At 44.7% G+C, this 17,939-nt stretch overlaps 1 protein-coding gene across 1 annotated transcript in view; it reads left to right on the top strand.

Annotated features, from left to right (window-relative positions):
- Positions 1-6,107: 6,107 nt before the first annotated feature.
- LOC120060847 (katanin-interacting protein-like) overlaps positions 6,108-17,939 on the top strand; it is a 30,645-nt gene continuing 18,813 nt past the window's right edge. The window contains 11 exon segments of the mRNA XM_039010263.1: positions 6,108-6,127; positions 9,807-9,935; positions 10,343-10,373; positions 10,658-10,759; positions 10,935-11,090; positions 11,607-11,868; positions 12,199-12,339; positions 12,520-12,752; positions 13,013-13,119; positions 14,120-14,216; positions 14,393-14,602. Of these exon segments, the coding sequence (XP_038866191.1) occupies positions 6,108-6,127; positions 9,807-9,935; positions 10,343-10,373; positions 10,658-10,759; positions 10,935-11,090; positions 11,607-11,868; positions 12,199-12,339; positions 12,520-12,752; positions 13,013-13,119; positions 14,120-14,216; positions 14,393-14,602 (1,488 nt within the window).

The following is a 17,939-nucleotide window of genomic DNA, read 5'->3' as shown; positions in this document are numbered from 1 at the left end:
TAGCTGTGCGGCAACACTCCCCATCCAACCTGACAGAGCATGAGAAGATCTGCAGTGAAGGTGCTTCAACAAAGTACTGAGTAAAGGGTCTGAATACTTAGGTAAATGTTATACTTCAGTTTTATTTTTATAAATTAGCAAAAATGTCATTTGCTATGTCATTTTGGGGAATTGTATGTAGATTGAGGGGGGGACAATTGAATTAATTTTAGAATAAGGCTGTAACATAACAAAGTGGAATAAGTGAAGGTCTGAATGCACTGTACCAATAAGTCCTTTCAAATGTCAAGTTGATTTCTTCAAACGATCCCACTCTTTTATGATCTCTTCTGCTCATTGAGTGCTCTAGACTGCAGTAGTGTTTTAGCTTATTCTAACTAACAACCAGGGCTTGGTTCCAATTTGGTCCCTAGCCCCTGTCCCTTTTAGTGTTCACAGATCCCAAATGACTGGACGCATCTAAGCGATATGGTTTTGTCCTGTGGACATGCCTATAGCTTTCACATCTATTTCTTTCAGATCTGTGAACACCCTAGGGTAGGTAGGTGTTAGGGGTTGGCCCTGGTTTTGTGCAAACAGAAGGTGGCTGTACCTGGGCTACATTCAGGACTGTCACGTTGGGGCGTTACACAAAGCTTTTGTCTCGTTTACCTTACCAAGTTTTCAACAATCTTACACCATTGGACAGCTGTTCACTCTAGTTTTGTGAGCATGTCAAGAATGTGTGTTGGCTGCTAGTGACCGTTGTGTTAAGTGCACAAAACACAATAGTCCTCCTAGTCGCCATGCTTGTAATGCTCTCATGCATTTATGTCTGCAACACTCGGTTCTAAACCATTCACAACTGTTGAATGAACTTGGACATAGCCCAGGCCTTTTGGTGACAGTAAATCGTTAACCAGGTGTATTGGCTCATTGAGTGTCTGTAACTAGGTCAGGTGGTGCCCTTCTTGTGAGGTTTACATTTACAATGGTTTCCATTTCAGATCCCTTTGCCTTTTTTATATAAAATGCATTGATTTATAATGAATAAAACAGTGTTCAACTTTTGACAGTCGTCCACAATGTATTTGGGGAGTTTAATTATGTTTTTGGTGTCATTTTCCTGCTCTGATTGAGGGTTGCAGTATGGCTTTTGGGAACATTTGGACACAACTGGGCATCTAATCTAACAAACCTTCTGTTCTCTATGTCCCAGGCTGCTCTCTGCCCTGGTTCTTACTTTTCAAGCTAAATATTAGCTGTATAAATTAGAAATGTCATTTTATTGAGAAATTGTAGCTCTGATATGGCCAGAATATAATTTATTATAGTTAGTAAGGGTAGGCATAGTATACTTCTCCGCTGTAGTAGGCCTGGGCTGTTTAGAAAGGCAGTGTACACAAAACATGGTGCTCTTCCTCATGGGTGTGTCCAACACAGAGGGGCTTTCGCTATTGGTGGATGTTTCTCCTGGTAACTAGCATCAGCTGTTACCAACACACAGGACACATGAGAATCGGACTTAATCTGAATATCGATAAACTGCGGTATAATAGCCGTGAATAGAGATGATATGGATTGTGAGTATTTTAAACATTAAACGAAAATGTGTCTTTTGTCTAAAAACAGCAAGTTGATGGGAAATGGTGAGAAGCCTAGCCATTCGTTAGTGTAGCTGGCTAGTTTAGCCACACAGCATCCAGTGGTTCTCGTGCAGCCAGCAACGTCAATTAGCTAGCGCCGACTTGCTAAAAATCCAGCAGAAATAAAGCTGAATATCTATACTGATTCATTCACCGAGTGCGCTAAATTCAACGTCTGGAGTGCATTGTTGAAACTTAGCTATGTGAAATGTAAAAGACTGATATTGTAACAATGACGGAAATAAATTATTCGTTATGCGGGAAAAAGAGGATCCGGCTGCGGCAACGCTCACATCCAGCAGCGCCAACATTTGCAGACGGACGGTCCTCATAAAGTTAATCTCGGTCCATTTCTATTTTTCTTGCTTCAGAGCTGATTTCGAACATCATGTAATGACATCATCCTCTCATGTGGAATTAGGGCTAAGTGAAAACCAGTGTCTGAGATATACAATGGATAAAGAGGTAAGCTAAATAATATTCTTTCTCATTCAAATAATTGGAGAACACAGTAGCTGAGGTCATGTGAATGGACGTCCACTACAAAAAGGATTGCTTTACGTCTCCCTGCCATGAAGCCTGATATATGTGCCCACTCCTCACCTCTCAAGTGGAGGCCGCTGTTGCATCTCTGCCAGGGTGTTTTGTAAAGGAGATGCACAATCCTGACAATTATTAAAAGGATCAATAAAACAATTTTAGTCTTGTCTGTGAGTCTTATCCACATAATTAAAAAAAATGTATAACCTTTATTTAACTAGGCAAGTTAGTTAAGAACAAATTCTTATTTACATTGACGTCCTGGCAAAAGGCATCCTGCGGGGAACTGGGGTTAAAAAATATATATAAATATTGGACAAAACACACAATGAGAGACCTAAGACGACAACATAGCAAGGCAGCAACACATACAACACAGCATGGTAGCAGAACAAAACATGGTGAAAACATTATTGGGCACAGACAAAAGGGCAAGAAGGTAGAGACAACAATACATCACCTAAATCAGCCACAACAGTAAAAGTGTCCATGATTGATTCTTTGAATTAAGAGATTGAGATAAAACTGTCCAGTTTGAGTGTTTGTTGCAGCTTGTTCCAGTCACGAACTGAAAGACGAGAGACCCATGGATGTGTGTGCTTTGGGGACCTTTAACAGAATGTGACTGGCAGAACAGGTGTTGGATGTGGAGGATGAGGGCTGCAGTAGATATCTCAGATAGGGGAGAGAGGCCTAAGAGGGTTTTTATAAATAAGCATCAACCAGTGGGTCTTGCAACCGGGAATATGGAGTTGACCAGTTTACAGAGGAGTATAGAGTGCAGTGATGTGTCCTATAAGGAGCATTGGTGGCAAATCTGATGGCTGAATGGTAAAGAACATCTAGCCGCTCGAGAGCACCCTTACCTGCCGATCTATAAATGATGTCTCCGTAATCTAGCATGGGTAGGATGGTCATCTGAATCATGGTTAGTTTGGCAGCTGGGGTGAAAAAAGGAGCGATTACGATAAGAGAAAACCAAGTCTAGATTTAACTTTAGCCTGCAGCTTTGATATGTGCTGGGAGAAGAACAGTGTACCTGTAACCGATGTGAAATGGTTAGCTAGTTAGCGGTGGTGCACGCTAATAGCGTTTCAATCGGTGTCGTCCCTCGTTCTGAGACCTTGAAGTAGTTGTTCCCCTTGCTCTGCAAGGGCCGCGGTTTTTGTGGTGCGATGGGTTACGATGCTTCATGGGTGTCAGTTGTTGTGTGCAGAGGGTCCCTGGTTCCAGCCCAGGTAGGGGCGAGGAGAGGGACGGAAGCTATACTGTTACATACCGTCTAGCCAATTTCCCAAGTACTTGTATGAGGTGACAACCTCAAGCTCTAGGTAGTAATCACACCTGTGGGGAGAGGGGCATTCTTCTTACCAAACCACATGACCTTTGTTTTGGAGGTGTTCAGAACAAGGTTAAGGGTAGAGAAAGCTTGTTGGACACTAAGAAAGCTTTGTTGTAGAGCATTTAACCTCACTAGGGTAGGGGGCACTATTTTCACCTCCGGATGAAAAGCATGCCCAAAGTAAACTGCCTGCTCCTCTGGCCCCGACGCTAGGATATGCATATATTTGGTCGATTTGGATAGAAAACACTAAAGTTTCCAAAACTGTTAAAATAATGTCTGTGAGTTTAACAGAACTGATATGGCAGGTGAAAACCTGAGAAAAATCCATCCAGGAAGTGGGATTTTTTTATTTTTGTAGTTTTCTAATGAATGCCATTACAGTATCCATTGACTTAGGACTCAAATTGCACTTCATATGGCTTCCACTAGATGTCAACAGACTTTAGAAATTGTTTCAGGCTTGTATTCTGAAAAATGAGGGAGTAAGACCAGTCTGAATGAGTGTCCCAGAGGTTTTTCATGCGCGCGACCGAGAGCATGCCTTTCTTGTTTTTGTCCGGTTTAAATGTTATTGATTATTATAACTAAAACCAACCTGAGGATTGATTATAAACATCGTTTGACATGTTTCTACGAACTTTACTGATACTTTTCGGATTTTTCGTCTGTCTGTTGTGACTGCCTTTGACCCTGTGGATTACTGAACAAAATGCGCGAACAAAACTGAGGTATTTGGATTTAAAGAGGGACTTTATCGAACAAAACAAACATTTATTGAGTAAATGGGAGTCGTGTGAGTGCAACCATATGAAGATCATCAAAGGTAAGTGATTAATTTGATCACTTTCTGACTTGTGTAACTCCTCTACTTGGCTGGTTACTGTTTGTAATGATTTGTCTGCTGGGCGCTGTTCTCAGATAATCGCATGGTATGCTTTCGACGTAAAGCCTTTTTGAAATCTGACACTGTGGTTGGATTAACAAGAAGTTCATCTTTAAACAAATGTCTAACACTTGTATGTTTTATGAATTTTTATAATGAGTATTTCTGTTTTTGAATTTGGCGCTCTGCAATTTCACTGGATGTTGGCCAGGTGGGACGGTAGCATCCCACACCCCCTAGAGAGGTTAACACAAAATCCGGGGAGGGGCCAGCTGAGTATAAGTCTCTATCATCTGCATATAAATGAATGAGAGAGCTTCCTACTGCCTGAGCTATGTTGTTGATGTAAATTGAGAAGAGCGTGGGGCCTAGGATCGAGCCTTGGGTTACTCCCTTGGTGACAGGCAGTGGCTGAGACAGCAGATGTTCTGACTTTATACACTGCAGTCTTTGAGAGAGGTAGTTAGCAAACCATGCCAAAGACCCCTCAAATACACCAGTACTCCTTAGCCGGCCCACAAGAATGGAATTGTCTACCGTATCAAAAGCTTTGGCCAAGTCAATAAAAATAGCAGCACAACATTGCTTAGAATCAAGAGCAATGGTGACATCATTGAGGACCTTTAAGGTTGCAGTGACACATCCATAACCTGAGCGGAGCGGAAACCAGATTGCATACCAGAGCGAATACTATAGGCATCAAGAAAGCCAGTCAGTTGATTATTGACAAGTTATTCCAACACTTTTAATAAACAGGGCAAAAGCCAATCTGTAAATAGCACACCCGACTACCTCATCCCCATATTATTACTTACCCTCTTGCTCTTTTGCACCCCAGTATCTCTACTTGCACATCATCATCTGCACATCTATCACTCCAGTATTAATGCAAAATTGTAATTATTTTCGCCTCTAGGGCCTTTTTATTGCCTACTTCCCTACTCTTCTACATTTGCACACACTGTACATAAATAGAAAAATCTTTATTTTATGTTATTGACTGTACGTTTGTCTATGTGTAACTCTGCTGTTGTTTTTTGTCGCACTGCTTTGTTTTATCTTGGCCAGGTCGCAGTTGTAAATGAGAACTGGTTCTCAACTGGCCTACCTGGTTAAATAAAGGTTAAATAAAAAAGTAATGAGGCAAATAGCAAAATGGAAAATAATTTTTAAATATATATAACGATTTGGGGCTAGCCATTGTAAGTTCAGAGTCACTCGCCCCAACAGTGCCTGAGTTCTGGAGGTGAGCGAAAGCTCGGGAGAGAGGGTTGAGTGTGGTGGGGTTACCTGTACGAGGTAGGCCAGGGCAGATGGTGGACAGATCGCCAGGTGGAATCCAAGCAGCACTGCAGCAGGTAACGGGACTAGGTGTCACACCCACTTGGGAGAATCTTTTATTTCTGTAGGCAGATTTCTTGTAGAAAATGCCAGTGGATGGTCTTTGAACAGCTGGAGGGGGCTTCAAAGACTCCTGCCACTTGTTGGGCCCAAAGGCCTCGACACCTCAGTGCTAATTGAAGTTGTATCTGGTCTGTCCATGCAAGCCTGGCAGCCTTAACTCCGCATTCAGTCCCATAAAGTAAAATAAACTCAGGACCTTGTCTTTCAAAGATAATTCGTAAAAATCCAAATAACTTCACAGATTTTCATTGTAAAGGGTTTAAACACTGTTTCCCATACTTGTTCAATGAACCATAAACAATTAATGAACATGCACCTGTGGAACGGTCGGTAAGACACTAACATTTTAAAGACGGTAGGCAATTAAGGTCACAGTTATGAAAACAGGGACTAAAGAGGCCTTTCTACTGACTCTGAAAGATGCCCAGGGTCCCTGCTCATCTGTGTGAATATGTCTTAGGCATGCTGCAAGGAGGCATGAGGACTGCAGATGTGGCCAGGGCAATGTCCGTACTGTGAGACAACTAAGACAGCGCTACAGGGAGACAGGACAGACAGCTAATCGTCCTCGCAGTGGCAGACCACGTGTATCAACACCACCTGCACAGGATTGGTACATCCGAACATCACACCAATAGGCTGACGAGTTGCGGTTTTGTCTCACCAGGGGTGATGGTCGGATTTGCGTTTATCGTCGAAGGAATGAGCGTTACAGAGGCCTGTACTCTGGAGCGGGATCGATTTGGAGGTAGAGGGTCCGTCATCGTTTGGGGCGGTGTTTCACAGCATCATCGGAGTGAGCTTGTTTGTAATTTCAGGAAATCTCAACGCTGTGCGTTACCGGGAAGACATCCTCCTCCCTCATGTGGTACCCTTCCTGCAGGCTCATCCTGACATGACCCTCCAGCATGACAATGCCACCAGCCATACTGCTTGTTCTGTGCGTGATTTCCTGCAAGACAGGAATGTCAGTGTTCTACCATGGCCAGTGAAGAGCCCAGATCTCAGTCCCATTGAGCACGTCTGGGACCTGTTGGATCGGAGGGTGAGGGCTAGGGCCATTCCCCCCCAGAAATGTCTGGAAACTTGCAGGTGTATTTGTGGAAGAGGTGGGGTAACATCTCACAGCAGGAATTGGCAAATCTGGTGCAGTCCATGAGGAGGAGATGCACTGCAGTACTTAATGCAGCTGGTGGCCACACCAGATATTCACTGTTAGTTTTGATTTTGACCCACCCTTTGTTTAGGGACACATTATTCCATTTCTGTTAGTCTGTGGAACTTGTTCAGTTTATGTCTGTTGTTGAATCTTGTTATGCTCACACAAATATTTACACACGTTAAGTTATAAATAAACGCAGTTGACAGTGAGAGGACGTTTCTTTTTTTGCGTAGTTTATATAATTGTAATGTACTTTGTTTTTATTTTTATATTTTTCCTTTTTCTTCTGGGCTTTCAAAATTGCATGAGACCAAGCACTACTCACTCAGTTCCAGGTTGGATGGTGTCCTCAGGTCGCTGCTGTTTGTTTGCTAGAGCACCCTCCGTATAGCTTGGGAAAAGGAAACCTTGGTAGCAGTAATCCCTCCAGTTAATTTTGGGCAATATTAAGTTGTAGGTTTGGAGTTTTGATCTGGAGCAAAGGCCATGCTGTGGAGGGTAGCATCCCACATATGTCCCTGCCGAATTGATTGGATGATCGGATTACAGATGTACATTGTGAAAAGAAACAGTCTATGGATTCAATGTTTGGTGCATACAAGTATGCCTATCTGTAACGGTTGTCGTCGGGAGAAAGAGAGGACCAAGGTGCAGCGTGGTAAGTGTTCATCTTATTTAATGAAAGTGAACACTTCAAAATACAAAACAACAAATTGAAAACCGAAACCAAAACTGAAACGATTGACAGCTGCCTCTGATTGAGAACCATATCAGGCCAAACACAGAAATAGAAAAACTAACATAGACAACCCACCCAACTCACGCCCTGACCATACTAAAACAAAAGACAAAACAAAGGAACTAAGGTCAGAACGTGACAGTACCCCCCCACCCCCAAGGTGCGGACTCCGGCCGCAAAACCTGAACCTATAGGGGAGGGTCTGGGTGGGTATCTGTCCGCGGTGGCGGCTCTGGCGCTGGACGTGGACCCCACTCCACCATTGTCTTAGTCCGCTTCAGTAGCGTCTTTTGAGCTGAGACCCTCGCCGCCGACCTTGGCCTGAGAACCCTAATAAATGGGCCCACGGGACTGAGGGACGCCTCTGGATTGAAGGACGCCTCTGGATTGAAGGACGCCTCTGGATTGAAGGACGCCTCTGGATTGAAGGACGCCTCTGGATTGAAGGACGCCTCTGGATTGAAGGACGCCTCCGGACTGAGGGGCAGCTCCGGACTGGAGGGCGGCTCTGGCGGCTCCTGACTGGCGGGCGGCTCTGGCGGCTCCTGACTGGCGGGCGGCTCTGGCGGCTCCTGACTGGCGGGCGGCTCCTGACTGGCGGGCGGCGCTGGACAGATGGGTGGCTCAGGCGGCGCTGGACAGACGGGCAGCTCAGGCGGCACTGGACAGACGGGCAGCTCAGGCGGCACTGGGCGGCTCAGGCGGCGCTGGACAGACGGGCGGCTCAGGCCTGCTGAGGCGCACAGTAGGCCTGGTGCGTGGTGCCGGAACTGGTGGTACCGGGCTGGGGACACGCACCACTGGGCGAGTGCGAGGAGCAGGAACAGGGCATACTGGACCCTGGAGGCGCACAGTAGGCCTGGTGCGTGGTGCCGGAACTGGTGGTACCGGGCTGGGGACACGCACCTCTGGGCGAGTGCGGGGAGCAGGAACAGGGCATACTGGACCCTGGAGGCGCACAGTAGGTCTCGAGCACCGAGCCTGCCCAACCTTACCTGGTTGAATGCTCCCCGTAGGCAGGCCAGTGCGGCGAGGTGGAATAGCCCGCACTGGGCTGTGCTGGCGAACCGGGGACACCATGCGTAAGGCTGGTGCCATGTACACCGGCCCGAGGAGACGCACTGGAGACCAGATGCGCTGAGCCGGCTTCATGGCACCTGGCTCGATGCCCACTCTAGCCCGGCCGATACGAGGCGCTGCAATGTACCGCACCGGGCTATGCACACGCACCGGGGACACCGTGCGCCTAACGGCATAACACGGTGCCTGCCCGGTCCCTCTCTCCACGGTAAGCACGGGGAGTTGGCGCAGGTCTCCTACCTGACTTCGCCACACTCCCCGTGTCCCCCCCCCCCCAAGAAATATTTGGTGGTGCCTCTCGGGCTTCCTTGCCAGCCGTGTTCCCTCAAAGCGCTGGCTCCCTTAAGCTGCTGCCTCCGCTCTCCTGGCTGCCTCCACCTGTTCCCATGGGAGGCGATCCCTTCCAGACAGGATCTCCTCCCATGTGTAGCAACCCTTGCCGTCCAGAATGTCCTCCCATGTCCATTCCTCCTTATAGCGCTGCTCCTGCTGCTGCTGCCTGTTACCACGCTGCTTGGTCCTTTTTTGGTGGGTGGTTCTGTAACGGTTGTCGTCGGGAGAAAGAGAGGACCAAGGTGCAGCGTGGTAAGTGTTCATCTTATTTAATGGAAGTGAACACTTCAAAATACAAAACAACAAAGTGAAAGAACTGTTTCGGTTATCTGGAGAGGCAGTTTCAGGTACACTTAGAGGACACAGTAGCTGACTGTCAGTAGTCTAATACTTAAATTTATAGATACGGTAGACTTTGATTAGGTCCTTGTGCTGAGAGATTGAGTGACACAAATGATGTATGAGTGACACAGACACGCAAACTGTGAGGGCAATTTGGTTTCTAGGGATTAGGCTCCGCTCGTTTGACCTGCTTGCATATATAATATTATGCTCTCTCACATGCATACAAAAAACATGAAAACAGACTTAAAACGTGTTTTTTTTAAATCTAATTTTCAAAGATTCATAAACCACTTATTATGAAAATGTGTTTATTTCCTAGTGATGATAACCCTTTGACCTTTAACCCATAGGATCTTAAAGAGACTGAAAACTAAAGAGCCAAAGGAGATTGAGCTAGATTGTCTGGAGCAGGGCTTCTCCATCTATCTGAATGGGGCTAATGCTAACGCTAGCAAGCAGACCAAGAGACCCAACCAGAAGTCTGTCACTTCGCCACCGCCCGCTCTGAGAGCTACACACATGGCTGGTACACAGCATGCAGGACTGAGTATAGACTACAAACCATCTTTGCTACAATACTAAATCCTTGTTAGGCTATTGTAGATTACGTCCCTGTTTATAAATACTTTATGACTACACTAATCTTCGTAGCGTCCTTGTGGCATATTACCAGCAGAACACCACCTCACCCCTCAGTTAGCATTATATAATCCTATGCCCTCGGCCGTTGAATAAATGATAGTGACAGTTATAACCGGTGCCCATTTTCCCCCCTCTGTGCGCTATGGAACCATCTGCGCTATGGAACCTCTGCTCTTTATTTGACTGCGGACTTGACTGCTCATGTGCAGTGACTTTGCGCTCTCTGCCTCTGACTCATCACCAGATGCCTCCAGAAGGGGTTCGCAGCTAGCAGAGTAGGAAATCCACAATCTGGAGGTGAACAGCAGGAAGAGGAGTCTCACTGCCCTGGGAAAAGTGCAGAGGAGAGAATGGGTTCAGGTACAGCCATTCTAGTCTACACCATAGAAATATAATCTAGTCATTCTATTTCTAATGGTCTTTACACAGCCTAACCCTGATGTATGGTTGGATAGATCTAGTGAACAAATCCATGATCATAGACATTTCCTCACAAATGGAATAGAATGTACTGTTTGTGTTGTGAATAATATTGTGTTTTCTATTTTCATCTTTGCAGAACTCGATCAATATTCGAACAGAACAAGGACCCTGTTTGCGGATATCTCCAGAGAGACGGTACTCTGAAGACTTTGAACCCTACGACAGCATAGAGATGGAGGTAAAGTAGGAAGAGAACAATGCCCATCAGGCTCGAGCGTGCGTGGGGGTTTACTGTTCTTTCTGCCACATTTCGATGGTGTGTGCCAGTATCTGTATGTGTCAAATGCAGCTGTCAGTCTGGGTTTGCATGATTGCATCTCACTCTGCTCTGTATTCACCCTGTTCCTCTCCAGCGGTCGAGTCCACGCTCTCCTCATAGTCCCCACTCCCGGCGAGAATCCTGTAAGGTGTCACATTCGTTTGGCTCCAGGGCTGATGGCCGAGGAGGTAGCCAGGCAGAGCCTGAACATCAAAGCGAACGTGTCCTACTCAACATTAACGAGGTCAAGGTGAGAGATCGGCTGTTTTTTTTTCTCTCCCTCCTCTGCTTCCTCTTCTCTCTCTCTCCCTCTTTTCCCTCTTCTCTCTCCCTAAGATAGTGTCCAAGACACTGATCCGGGCAACAAAAGTGCAAGAAATACAGCAATCTTCACCATTTACATATCACCAGATTATATGTTGCCGTAAATCATAGATTTCTATCCGGAGTGCCCTGATTTTAGTGTTAATTTACAACATTTTTCATTTCCTTTTTACGTCAAGCAGACACTCCCCTTCAGAGCGATATAAATCATGGCACGTAAAATGTAGAACTGCCCTGTTTCTTCAACTTGCGTTATAGCTCAGTGTTAACCTTGTTTGTGGTTAGTGTTACATACAATGCAGTGACGTGAGAGCTGAGTAGTGTTCATTTGGTCACAAAACGGGATGAAAACTTTTTGAAACAGAGGAGGAAATGCATGTACTTTTCATTACCATTTCAACTCAATTAAACATACAGACCCCTGGTGTTTTTTGGCGCTCAGGTGCTTCGACGGAGCCTGGAGGTGAGCGTGCGGCGGAGCAGCTGCAGCCGGGGGTCGGCGGGGGAGGAGTCAGACGAGGAGTGGGTGGAGGATCAGATTGAGAGGGAGGAGAGCACGGAGAGCCTGGAAGAGCTAGGTCTGCCTCCTTCCTCCTCCAACAAAACATCTACTAACACAAACCATCCGCGAGCCACTGGGCCCAAAGGCTGCCTTCATGACCCTGCAGACCTTATAGTGCTGGACTTTGGGCCCTCTCCTAAAGGTACTCCAACAACATGGATTACGATATCCTGTATGGATTACGATATACAGTAATGTTATTCAGCCAGGGGTGCATCTTAACAATCAACTATAGTGGCTACCTTTCCTTGTCCCCCCCTTCATTTGCACTGATCTGAAATGAAAAGATAGGTGAAAGTAATATGGTGGCTGCCTACTGAGGAGTTACCCACCAGATCTTTTATATCATTGCAGTTGAAAGGAAGGAGACAAGTAGAGGACGGCACTTTTGGAGATTTTATTGAGCCTGGCATTTGCTTCAGATTGTCTCTATTCTTTGACCTTTCTTTACCTTTTTTCCATTATGTTGCAGGCCGTAAGATCGAGCGTTCGCTGTCGGCCAAGAGGAAAGACAACCTGGAGACCTACATACCCACCAAGCCTCTGCTGGTGAAGAGCAAAACTCTGGACAGGCCCTCTTCAAAAGAGTGCAGGGATGGCAGAGATCCTCAACGTATGTTCTGCCCTGTATTCATGTCATTCGTAAACCTAAGAGGCCTTATTAGAAAATAGCTGTTGCATAGTAAACAACAGTCAAGTGTACAATGGTCCCTGAACTGTGTTTCAAGAGTATGACTCTTTCTTTCCTTCCCTCTCTCTCTCTCTCACCCTCTGACCCCACTCGCTCTCTCAGGGCCGTGGAATCATGTAGAGCGCCCCCTGTCTGCAGCAAGGAAGGCCTCCCAAGAGGAGCGCGACTCGGAGGAGAGCGACTCGGAGGAGAGCGACTCGGAGGAGAGCGACTCGGAGGAGAGCGACTCGGAGGAGAGCGACTCGGAGGATACGGCGTGCAGGGTGCTCCAGGCCCTGCAGAGAGAGAACAGCCCACTGCAGAGCCCCGAGCCCAGGGCCTTCAGCCGCACCCCGGTAGGACAGATAACAACCATAGAATGAATGAATGAATGTAATGATATTTCTATGGGCACAACCAGAGTGTGCTGTGCTGGGTCAACTAGTGGGTTGTGATGTCTTCTTGTGACCTGTCTGCTGTAGTGATTGATGTTTTACAGTCTAGCCTATCCCTGTCTCTCTTATTTTCTAATATTTTCTACATTTAGTTGAATCTAGTTAGGCTATTATCCTCTGTAGGTCTAACTCCATTGTTCTCCTCCATTGTAAATCCACAGGTGATGGGATACCAGATGATGAACGGCTCGCTGCGTGACGACGATGACGACAAAGATGAAAGTGGGGTGACCAGAGCCATGCAGAGAGTCACCCTCATGGATCCCAGGTAGTGTACTGCAACATTACACACTGCTGTCACTACACTCTATGCATATAGAGAGGAATAAGGACAGAAATCTAAGTTACTATCTAAGTCTGGGTGTCAAATCCGGGTCTATACTAATCTCATGATCCGTGTCTATACTAATCTCATGATCCGTGTCTATACTAATCTCATGATCCGGGTCTATACTAATCTCATGATCCGTGTCTATACTAATCTCATGATCCGTGTCTATACTAATCTCATGATCCGGGTCTATACTAATCTCATGATCCGTGTCTATACTAATCTCATGATCCGTGTCTATACTAATCTCATGATCCGTGTCTATACTAATCTCATGATCCGTGTCTATACTAATCTCATGATCCGGGTCTATACTAATCTCATGATCCGGGTCTATACTAATCTCATGATCCGGGTCTATACTAATCTCATGATCCGTGTCTATACTAATCTCATGATCCGGGTCTATACTAATCTCATGATCCGGGTCTATACTAATCTCTTGACTATCCTTGACTGTCACAAAGGAAAAAACATTGAATGGCTATGTTCCAATAGTATCCACAATAGCATACTACAGAGAATGAAATCATCTATAAGGTATGCTAGTTTGCGTATCGGGAAGTGGCCAGACATAGTCTTAACTGGTGACAGTTTCGAAAGACACTGGCATAACTAACTCCGTCATGCTTGTGTACTATTCTGGGATAATAACACCATGTACAGACTGCAGTACAGTACAAAACTCGTGGTAATGTCTTGGATGGGCGGCGCCAGAGCACCAGTAATTGTATACGATCGAGGCTCTCTAACGATCAGAAACCTGTAAGTGATAACCTAACCTCTCTGACCTTGAAGCAGGTTTAGTCAACAAAGCTGTAGGGAGTCTTCAAGAACTGTCAGTGACCATGCATCCATTTCCATAGATAATCACCAAGAGCCAGGTCAAAGACTATTGATGTGGTGAAAGAATTGATGAGTAATCGTTTTCTTTCAGGCAACAGCAGAGACTACTAAAGGCGTTGGAGAAACTAGAGGCAGGCACAAACTTTGAAATCCCTCAGACAGTGAAGACGGATAACAGCAAACCACCGGTGAGTAAATAGGTGAGACAGACAGTGAAGGCTAAATACAGAGAGAGAGAGAGACACACGAAAACACCAAACACACACACACAAAGGGAGATATAATAGTGTTCTATTTCTATGATGTACTTTATGAAGTGACGGTTGGCTTGACTCGTGAAGTTCTGTCGTTGTCATGGTGGCAGAGGAGGCGGGTCTCGGTAGAGGCACCACCCACCGTGTACGTCACCATGGAGATCCTGAGTAACTGGGGGAACAGGTGCCAGGTAGGGCTGACGGAGATGCAGTTCTTCAGCCCAGGGAACAGGAAGCTGTACGTGTCGCCTCACGACCTGGACATCCGGAACGCCGACTACCCTGGGAACCTCGGAGTGCTAGTCAACGGGAAAGCTAAGGTGAGTTGGAAGTTTCCCCCCAAGCCTTTCTGACAACACAAATTAAACTATTTAGAAAGGTTTTGGTGCATTGTATTTACTATTTATACATTTTGTAGGGATTTTTGGAGACACTTCCTATGAGTAGATATCCTCTTGTTAATGTTGTCGTGCATGATAAAGGATTATACATAGCACATAAGGTGATATACAGTGCCGTGAAAAAGTATTTGCCCACTTACTGATTTTCTCTATTTTAGCATATTTTTGATACTGAATATTATCAGATCTTCAACCAAAACTCAGAAGTTTGACAAACTGACTTGTTGGAAAGGTGGCATTCAATGACAGTGCCACGTTGAATGTCACTGAGCTCCTCAGTAAGGCCAAATTAGAAAACATTTCTAAAAACCTGTTTTCGCTTTGTCATTATGGAGTATTGTATGTTGATTGATGAGATATACAGTACCAGTCAAAGGTTTGGACACACCTACTCATTCCAGGGTTTTTCTTTATTTTTTAAATGTTCTACATTGTAGAATAATACTATGAACTATGAAATAAAACATATGGAATCATGTAGTAACCAAAAAAGTGTTAAACAAATCAAAATGTATTTTAAATTTGAGATTCTTCAAAGTAGCCACCCTTTGCCTTGATGACAGCTTTGCACACTCTTGGCATTCTCTCAACCAGCTTCATGAGGTAGTCACCTGGAATGCATTTCAATTAACAGGTGTTACTTGTTAAAAGTTCATTTGTGGAATTTATTTCCTTAATGCGTTTCAGCCAATCCATTGTGTTGTGAAAAGGTAGGGGTGGTATAAAGAATTTTAAAGACCCTATTTGGTAAAAGACCAAGTCCATAGTATGGCAAGAACAGCTCAAATAAGCAAAGATAAATAACAGTCCATCATTACTTTAAGACATGAAGGTCAGTCAATCCGGAAAATGTCAAGAACTTTTAAAGTTTCTTCAAGTGCAGTTGCAAAAACTATTAAGCGCTATGATAAAACTGGCTCTCATGAGGACCGCCACAATGAAAGTAAGACCAAGAGTTACCTCTGCTGCAGAGCATTAGAGTTACCAGCCTCAGAAATTGCAGCCCAAATAAATACACAGAGTTCAAGTAACAGACACATCTCAACATCAACTGTTCAGAGGACACTGTATGAATCAGGCCTTCATGGTCAAATTGCTGCAAAGAAACCACTACTGAAGGACACCAATAATAAGAAGAGACTTGCATGAGAAACACGAGCAATGGACATTAGACTGGTGGAAATCTGTCCTTTGGTCTGATGAGTCTAAATTTGAGATTTTTGGTTCCAACCGCCGTGTCTTCGTGAAACGCAGAGGTGAACGGATGATCTCTGCATCTGTGGTTCCCACCGTGAAGCATGGTGGAGGAGGTGTGAGGGTGTTTGGGTGCTTTGCTGGTGACACTGGCAGTGATTTATTTAGAATTCAAGGCACACTTAACCAGCATGGCTACCACAGCATTCTGCAGTGATATGCCATCCCATCTGGTTTGGGCTTAGTGGGACTATCATTTGTTTATCAACATAACAATGACCCAACACACCTCCAGGCTGTGTAAGGGCTATTTGACCAAGAAGGAGAGTGATGGAGTGCTGCATCAGATGACCTGGCCTCCATAATCACACAACCTCAACCCAATTGAGATGGTTTGGGATGAGTTGGACCGCAGAGGGAAGGAAAAGCAGCCAACAAGTGCTCCGCATATGTGGGAACTCCTTCAAGACTGTTGGAAAAACATTCCAGGTGAAGCTGGTTGAGAGAATGCCAAGAGTGTGCAAAACTGTCATCAAGGCAAAGGGTGGCTACTTTGAAGAATCTAAAATATTACCACATGATTCCATATGTTATTTCATAGTTTTGATGTCTTCACTATTATTCTACAATGTAGAAAATAGTACAAATAAAGAAAACCCATTGAATGAGTAGTTGTATTATAAAATCAATTTTGCAATAAGGCTGCAACTTTACAAAACGTGGAAAAAGTCAAGGGGTCTGAATACTTTCCGAATGCACTGCATATCTTTTTGGGCGACATGGGTCCCATTATGCCTGGCGAAAACCAAACAATGTATTCCACAGTAAGAACCTTGTACCAACGGTCAAGCATGGTGGTGGTAGTGTGATGGTCTAGGGATGCTTTGCTGCCTCAGGACCTGGATGACTTGCCTTAATGGAAGGAACCATGAATACTGCTCTGTATCAGAGAATTATACAGGAGAATGTCAGGCTATCCATCTATGCGCTGAAGCTGAAGCGCAGCTGGGTCATGCAGCAAGAAAATGGTCCAAAACACACAATCAAGTCTGTATGAAAATGGCTAAAAAAAACACAAATTAGACATTTTGGAATGGCCTAGTCAAAGTCCAGACCTAATCCCAATTGAAATGTTGTGGCAGGACTTGAAACGAGCAGTTCATGCTTGAAATCCCAGAAATGTCGCTGAGTTAAATAAGTTCTGCATGGAAGAGTAGGCCAAAATTTCTCCACAGCGATGTGAGAGACTGATCAACAACTACAGGAAGTGTTTGGTTGGAGTCATTGCAGCTGAACGTGGCACAACCAGTTATTGAGTGTAAGAGGCCAATTACTTTTTCACACAGGGGCATTGGGTGTTACATACAGTTGAAGTCGGAAGTTAACATACACTTAGGTTGGAGTCATTAAAACTTGTTTTTCAACCACTCCACAATTTTCTTGTTAACAAACTATCGTTTTGGCAAGTCGGTTAGGACATCTACTTTGTGCATGACACAAGTCATTTTTCCAACAATTGTTTACAGACAGATTATTTCACTTATAATTCACTGTATCACAATTCCAGAGGGTCAGAGGTTTACATACACTAAGTTGACTGTGCCTTTAAACAGCTTGGAAAATTCCAGAAAATGATGTCATGACTTTAAAAGCTAATTGACATCATTTGAGTCAATTGGAGGTGTACCTGTGGATGCATTTCAAGGCCTACCTTCGAACTCAGTGCCTATTTGCTTGACCTCATGGGAAAATCAAAAGATATCAGCCAAGACCTCAGAAAAAAATTGTAGACCTCCACAAGTCTGGTTCATCCTTGGGAGCAATTTCCAAACGCCTGAAGATACCACGTTCAACTGTACAAACAATAGTATGCAAGTATAAACACTAGAGGTCGACCGATTATGATTTTTCAACGCCGATACCGATTATTGGCGGACCAAAAAAAGCCGATACCGATTAATCGCCCGATTTGTAAAAATATATATTTTTATTTGTAATAATGACAATTACAACAATACTGAATGAACACTTATTTTAACTTAATATAATACATCAATAAAAT

This window comes from Salvelinus namaycush, chromosome 16, assembly GCF_016432855.1.
Source record: "Salvelinus namaycush isolate Seneca chromosome 16, SaNama_1.0, whole genome shotgun sequence".
NCBI lineage: Eukaryota > Metazoa > Chordata > Actinopteri > Salmoniformes > Salmonidae > Salvelinus > Salvelinus namaycush.
Note: the sequence above shows the minus strand (reverse complement) of the source record. Positions and strands in the feature narration are given on the sequence as shown.